The sequence below is a fragment of the Erythrolamprus reginae genome, chromosome 1, assembly GCF_031021105.1.
Source record: "Erythrolamprus reginae isolate rEryReg1 chromosome 1, rEryReg1.hap1, whole genome shotgun sequence".
In the NCBI taxonomy this organism is placed as follows: domain Eukaryota; kingdom Metazoa; phylum Chordata; class Lepidosauria; order Squamata; family Dipsadidae; genus Erythrolamprus; species Erythrolamprus reginae.
Window position 1 is genome coordinate 426,225,193 of NC_091950.1, and position 7,356 is coordinate 426,232,548.

General features: G+C 64.6%; 2 protein-coding genes across 2 annotated transcripts in view; one reads left to right on the forward strand and one right to left on the reverse strand.

The window, feature by feature from the left end:
• The first annotated feature begins 354 nt into the window (after positions 1–354).
• Positions 355–6,672, forward strand: RTN4RL1 (reticulon 4 receptor like 1). Its single transcript, XM_070731620.1, is given in 10 exon segments — positions 355–434; positions 559–625; positions 1,434–1,543; positions 1,823–1,960; positions 3,119–3,303; positions 4,562–4,929; positions 4,931–4,987; positions 4,989–5,510; positions 5,512–5,625; positions 5,627–6,672. Coding segments are annotated over 10 exon segments (2,328 nt in total). The 3' UTR covers positions 6,314–6,672.
• RPA1 (replication protein A1) overlaps positions 6,515–7,356 on the reverse strand; it is a 6,282-nt gene continuing 5,440 nt past the window's right edge. The window contains exon 6 of the mRNA XM_070731636.1: positions 6,515–6,696. Within this exon, the coding sequence (XP_070587737.1) occupies positions 6,515–6,696 (182 nt within the window). The remainder of the gene's footprint in view (positions 6,697–7,356) is intronic.

The following is a 7,356-nucleotide window of genomic DNA, read 5'->3' on the forward strand; positions in this document are numbered from 1 at the left end:
CCCCCCCTTCAGGCCACCCCAGGAACTGCCCGCAGCTGCCCCTCCCCATCCGTCTGCCCTCTGCTGATGCCTGGGACAGAGGGGGCAGTGATGGCTGGAGGCAATTGGCTCTGTCCTCAGACACCTGCACAGGTGTGCCTCCACACAGAACCAGGCTGCCCGCCCAGGCCGGTCCCAGGGGAGGCAGGGTGGCGCTCGCTCGCTCGCTCCCTTGTTTCTGCCGGGGCTTCTCGTGCCGCGAGAGGGAGAGGCTACCTGTGTTGGCAGGTAAACAGGAGCAGCAGCAGGCCAGTCACGTTCGCGGGGCCACCATGGCAACCGTGGGGCTGCCCGCAGTCACCCAGGGCCTGGCACATGCCAGGTGTCACGCACCGCACCTGTTTGTCTCAGGGCCACCGGGATGCCGTCGGGGAGGGAGCAGAGAGCGGGGGACAGTTGCTCTCTGGGGGCTTTGGGGCTGGCCGGGGCTTTCCCCCTCCCCCCCAGATGGATCTGACTTTGGGGTCTTGACCAACTGAGGTCTTGCCGGGGCCTGCAATTGCCCCCCCCCCCCCGCAGCTGCTCCCTGGGCATCAGGCCAAAGACCCCCCCCGTTTTCCAGAACCTGCAGGAGCTGAAAGTCCAGGTGTCCAGAGGCTCATTCAGGGGGTCCAGGGAGCCCAGAGCTTGCTTGCTTGCCCCCCCTCTCTCCCCCTCCCTCCCTCTTGCTGCTGTTGTCTTGGTTGATGGACACCTGGTGGCCCCTTTCAATGTGGCCCCTCCCTGTTGCTGAGAAGGGAGGGGCCCAGGGGGAGGCGTGTTGGCTGGAGCTGTGATTTGGGTTGGTGGGCTTTGAGGAAATGGGCAACCTGGCCGCCTTTAGAGACCCCCCCCATTTCTGGCTGCTGAAGGCAGCTCAGGGCTGGGGCCTGGGGGGCTCCGTGCAGTGGCCGCTTTGAGGGAGGGGGGCACATTTTTGCCTGACTTGTAGGGATGGTTAGGGTCTCCTTGCGAAGCCGCCACTCAACCGAAATAACCCTGGACCATCGGGTCCATCCTCCACCTTCCTTCCTTCCTTTCCAAGGGGAGTCGTGGAGAAGGCGAGTCAGCTCTAAGGGGGGGGGGTCCGGAAAGAGAAGCTGACCCCTGAGCGGCTCCCTCCATCCCCCCTCCATCCAGGTTGGCTCTGCCTTGCTGGCTGGGGAGACCCTCCCTCACCAGGGAAGACCTGGTTGGGGGCTCTTTGTGTGGAGCCCTTGGGCCGCAGTGACCAGGCAATGACCATCGGTCACCACAACTGTGCCCATCCCCTCCCCCCAGCCAGCGAGCCCCCTCCTTGGAGACCCCCCCCATCCTGCTCAGCCCCACAGGCCATCCTGTGCCCAGGCTAGGAGGGGAAGGGCTCTCTGAGGGGAAGGGGGACTTGGAGGCCCTCCCCCTCCCCTCCCCTGCAGGCTGGGCACTCGGCGTGGCACCTGGGCCGTCAGCTCCCCTGGCACGCCTTCATCTGGCTCGGGGGAAAGGGCCCTGGGGAGCCCCTGGACTGGGCAGCCTGCAAGATTCGGCCTGTCCACTATTGATTTTCCCTATTATTACACTTCAGATTATGGCCGGCTTTAAAATTGCAATAAGTGGCGAGCTGAGAGGGGGGAGAGAGGGGGGCTCACTTGTGTCCTTGACAATGGGCCTCCCCTCCCCTCCCGCTTGCTAGGAGGGGCCGCTGGACACGCAGATCCCCTCCCCTCCCCCTCCCCAGGCAAGGAGAGCCGCCTGCCCTCTCTTTCCTGCAGCCCCTCCCTCTATAAAGGCCGCCCCCCTCTTTCCTCCCTCTCTTCTCATGCAGGGAATTTACGGCCAGGCCTGACAGCCGCTCAGGGCAGCAGCAGAGAAAAGGGAGGCGTGTGAACGGAAACATCCACAGCAGCCACAGAAGGCCACGTCCGAACCCCAACTTCCAGGCCCGTGAAACGGGGCTCTCGGGGTGCCCGCTGTTCCCCCTGCTGGCTTCTTCCAGGCCAAAACCTTCGGGGAGCCCGCCCTCCACCCACACCCACCTGCCTGGGCTGGGAGCCAGGGCCCACGAGGAGGGGAGGGGCAGCAACCCCTCCCCAACCTTCCCCTCCAGACAAGGTCTCTGGGTCCCTGGGTGGGGGGCAGCTGAGGGCTGGGCCCAGTGCAAGTGGCAAAGGGGGCAGGCTGCCCCGGCCCCCCCTCGGAGGTCGGAAAGGCCACAGCCTGCCTGGCCAAATTGGGCAAAGACCAAATTGTCTCATGACTTTTACTGGCCCTGAGATTAACCAGCAGATGGGGAACAGCTGTCGCTCGGTCAGAAAGCCTAATTCCAAACAGCTGCCCGGCTGGGTCTCAGCAATGCCCACCCTGCGAGGCCGGGCTGCCTCTGTGGGTTTACAGCCAGCCTTGGGGGGGGGGGGAAGCAGGCCCCTCCCCCTCTGGCCATGCCAGGGACCCAAAGGTGGGCAGGAAACCCCACTCAGGTGGGGGGGGGAGCAAAGGAGCTGCACACCTTCACGGAGGTGCCTGGCCTGCTTTCCTGAGGAAGGGGGGAGGGGAGGGCCCCCAGGCAACCTGAGCCCCCCCTCAGTCCCCAAACGTCTGTCCCAAGCACTTGCAGTCGAGGCCCCTGTGGGAGTTCGGCCACCTTCACTCGGAAGCAGGTGGAGCCGGACAGAGTAGAACCTCCTAAGGGGCAGGTGTGTATGTGTGTGTGTGTGTTCCCACTTGCCCTGCCCACGGTTTGCATTGCGATGTTCTGCGCACACGCGCTGGCTCCGTTCACGCCCATTCACCCGCCTCTCCTCGTGCAATTTTGCCTCCACACGGGCTCCGTAGCGGGAATCGGCCCTGCAACACGGCTGGGGAGCTGATCAGCTGGGCTTCCTTCCGGGGAAGGAACGAAGGTCGAGATAGGACCCCCCCCAGGGGCAGGTGTGGGGGCCCTTTCAGAAGCAGCAGGGGGGGGAATACCACAAAACAATAAAAGAACCACTAAACTTTCACAGAAAAAGAGAAGGCGGCTCCCACGGACAGTGGGTCACTACCAGTTCAGGCGATCCGGTCCGAACCAGGAGGGACCCACTCCTGGCAAGAGGGCGCCCTCCAAACCTCTTGATTTGGGGAGACCGAGGGAGAACTGGGGGGCACGGCCCCTCCCGGGAGAAGCTGCAACAGAGACGCAGCTGCCGTGCGGAGGGCAGCAACTGCGGCTGGAGGACTCCGGTGACCGACTCGTGGAGGTGCCCCCCCCTGCGGAGGAGGAGGGGCTCGCATCCAGGGCCGGGCCGACGAAGCAGCTCCCCTGGGCGGGTCAGGTTACTCAGCCCCCTCGAGAGGGGGCCCTGGAGCGCCTGTGGGAGTGGCTTCTTTTCGGGCGGTGACTGGGTGAGGGGTGACCTCCCCCGGGACAGGAGCCCCCCCCCCTTTGCACTTGCTGGGTCCCAGTGGTGGTGCCCAGCTGAAAGACCGAGGTGCTGCGGGGGGGGGACGACAGTCCCTTGTGGGCCTCAGTGCCGGGGATGGCCAGGTGGGTGGGGTGGCCATGCAGCCGCGAGCAGTTCAGGGAAGAGAGCCTTCTCTGTGGCGGCCCCCTCCCGCGTGACCTTCCGTGAGGCCTTGAATAAACATTTCTGCCGACTGGCCTGGGGCCACGGAAGTGTTAGCATCCATCCCGGCCTCTGAGTGAGGAATTACAGGATCGAATGTGGATGATGGGTGGTTGGGGGTTTTATTTAGATATACGTTTAGGGGTTTTGGAATACGAGTTCAGTGAGAGTCCTCGGTGCTTTTGCTATTGAGATTTTTAGAGTATTTTAATATCACATTTCTCCATGGTTCAGAGTCCCAGAGAAGAGCAGCATAGAAATCTGATTAATAAATAAATACATAAATAAATAAAAGGGGGGATTTGTGTGAAGCAAGCCTACATTTTCTCTCCCCCCCCCCCAAATATTTGAACAATTCTGCTCCGCACTGTGCTGGGACCCAACAGCCGGCGTGCCTGCCCTTATGGGCATTGTAGTCCCAGCCTTGGGGCCAGGAGGAGGAGGGGCCGGGGGCTCCACACTTGCCTTCCCACCCCAGACAATCGAGCCCCCCCCGATCTGATCTCAGGGAGTGGCTGCAGGGGGGGTCGAGGGTCTCCTGGCTCACTTGGTCTCCCAACATAAGTGAATATTTAATAGGCAGATTAAAAACCAAATGGCAATTAAAGGCCTTTTGCAGTCGGATGCCATAGCAACCTTGGTGCCACTTGGCAAAGGGCAGCAGGGCATTAATATTTCAGAGAATAAATAATAGATGGGGGGGGGCTGGCTGGCCTTGATCCTCCTCCTCCTTCCGCAGAATTCAAATTAGGGAATACGATGGCTGGGAGACAGTCTGGGAGGGAGGAGCAGGGGGGGAGGGTCTCCTTCGGGGGGGGGGGGAGGCTGATGACCTCGTGGCTGGTCTCAGAAATGAATGCCAAGAGCAACCCAAAAATATCAGGGGGAGGGCTGGCACAAGTTCCTTCTTGGTGGCCAGGGAGACACGCACTGAAAATGACCCCTCCCCGTGGGGTCAGCAGGATCAGGCCTTGATCCCCGCCTGGGGTTGGGGGTGACAGGGGAGAGGCCAGTGGCCTTGGCAAGGGACAGTCCGGGGAGGGGCCAGCGTGGGGGTGTCCGTGTGTGTCCGTGTGCTCCCCCTCCCGTCCACTCACCCTCCGGCCTTTCTCTCCCGCTTCCTTCCAGGGGACGTCTCCTGCTGCGGCTCTGCCTCCTCCTGCTGGGCCTGGCCCTCCCGGCCCTCCAGGGCTGCCCCAGCGACTGCGTCTGCTACCCCTCCCCCATGACGGTCAGCTGCCAGTCGCACAACTTCCTGGCCATCCCGGAGGGGATCCCGGCACACAGCGAGCGCATCTTCCTGCAGAACAACCGGATCTCGCTGCTGCTAGCGCGGCCACTTCAGCCCCTCCACGGTCACCCTCTGGATCTACTCCAACAACCTGACCCTTCATCGACCCCGAGGCCTTCCGGGGCTTCGGCCGCCTGGAGGAGCTGGACCTGGGTGACAACCGGCACCTGCGGGAGCTGGCGGCTGAGACCTTCCAGGGGCTGGCCCACCTCCACGCGCTCCACCTCTACCGCTGCGGCCTGAGCGCCCTGCCCGGCGGGCTCTTCCGGGGCCTGCGCAACCTGCAGTACCTCTACCTGCAGGACAACCAGCTGGGCCACCTGCAGGAGGACCTCTTCGTGGACCTGGTCAACCTCAGCCACCTCTTCCTGCACGGCAACCAGCTGCGGAGCCTCCAGCCAGGGGCCTTCCGGGGCCTGCTCAGCCTGGACCGCCTGCTGCTGCACCAGAACCAGCTGCAGAGCGTCCACCAGCTGGCCTTCCATGACCTGCGGCAGCTGACCCTGCTCTTCCTCTTCAACAACAGCCTGGCGGAGCTGCCAGGGGAGGCCCTGGCGCCCCTGGCCGCCCTGGAGTACCTGCGCCTCAACGGGAACCCCTGGCGCTGCGACTGCCGGGCCCCGCTCGCTCTGGGACTGGCTGCGGCGCTTCCGGGGCTCCAGCTCCGCCATCCCCTGTGAGGCTCCCCAGCACCTCCATGGCCGGGACCTGAAGGCGCTGCCGGCCGACACCTTCCGCGGCCTGCTCGGCCTCGGAGTCCTTGCACCAGACCCACGGGCCCCGGCTGCCCCCCAGGGACCACCCGCCCCTCCTCCCCCCCACAGGAGACGGAGAGGGCACGGCAGGGGGCCACAGCATCCAGTCCGGGCAGCGCCACGGCTCCCGCAAGACCCCCAAGAACTGCACCAAGAGCCGCAACCGCAGCGGCCGGCCGACCTCCCTGGAGCCCTGGAAGAGCGCCGAGGAGGCGCAGGACCTGAAGCACCAGCCCAACCTTGGCCTCCTGCCCAAGGCGAAGGGCAAGTGCCACCGGGCCCCTGTGCTGCCCCCCAGCGGAGTCCAGCAGGCTGCAGGAGGTGGCCGGAGCGCAGGGGGCCGGGCCATGCTGACCCTCTGGGCTGCCCCTCCTCAGCTGGACCCTGGCCTGGGTGGTCTTCCGCTGACCGGTCCCACCTGGAGCCATGCTGCTGACCCTCCGCGCTGGAGCACCTGGCTGGACACTTGTTTTCCCTCTGGGAGGGGGGATGTCTTGGCTGTGCGGAGCAGCCCCTGCCTCCGGCCTCCCCCCCAGCCCCCATGGCTGCTGCCCACAGTGACTCAGGCGCAGGAGGGCTCGGCTGGGATGGCCCTGCGCCCCGGGGGCCAGAGTGGCATGGGGGGTGGAGGAGCCCTGCTTGCCCCCTCCCGGCGGTGCCGCAGTTGAGCTCCCCCCAGAAGGCAAGTACGTCCCTGCCCCTCCCCAGCCGGCCTGGAGGGCCCATCCCTGAGCAGGACGGCCGGCCCTGTCCCTCCCTGGCCTGTCTGTTCTCGGCCTGAGGAGGCCCAGCGGGAAGGACGCCAGCGGCTCCTTTGGCCCAGGGGCTCCTAACGGGAGGAAAGACCCCCCCAGCCCCTTGCGCAGGATTCAGCCTTCAGCCATGGCAGGAAAGACCAGCCCCCGGCCGGACCCTCCCAGCCCACAGAGGGCCTGGCGGGAAAACTCTTGAGCGAGCGAAGGATGTGTCCGTTCTTTTGTAACCGCTGTGTTCACACATACAGTAAAACCCGTGCACAGGTTCCCGACCCTCTTGGTCAAACGTCTCTTGCCTGATGCGCCCAGGACAGGCAGAAATTGCGTGTGTGTATGTGTGTGTGTGTGTGTGTGTGTCTGCTTCAGTGCCTGGCCCTTCCTCTGGCTGAGAAGGGTGGGGGAGGAGAGAGGGGAACCCTCCCAACTGGGTGCTAGGGCCCCCCCAGCGCAAAAGGGTCCCTCCCTTTGCAAGGACTGTCGGACCATAAAAGTCAGGGTTGGGGGGAGAGGAAGAGGAGGAGGCGCTTGAGGTCCTGCAGGGGATGGAGGGGGGGGGCTGGGCCTGCTGAGAGTCGCTGGTCGTGGGACCCTTCTCGGAGGGGGACTAACGAGGCCTTTACATCGCAGGCAGTTGGGCAACAGGCAGGCCCAGCCCCAGCCAGGTCCAATTTTGGAGAGGCCTCTGAGACCCCCCCCATCATTTCTCTTAGCACTGGATGCTTTCCAAGCCCCCCTCCCCCCCCCCCGCCATGAGAGGGAGTGAGGCCTCAGCCTGGAAGAGCCCGGGAGGTTGCCTGGGGGTGGGGTCCCCCTCATGGCCTCCTGAGAAGCCGAGGAGACGGGGGGGGGCTCTCCCTCTTCCAGCAGCTTCAGCTCACCACACAGAATGGGGGCAAAGAGGGAGGGGGAGGGGGCAACGTCATGCTGGGGGGCAGCCAGTCCCATCACTGAAGCAC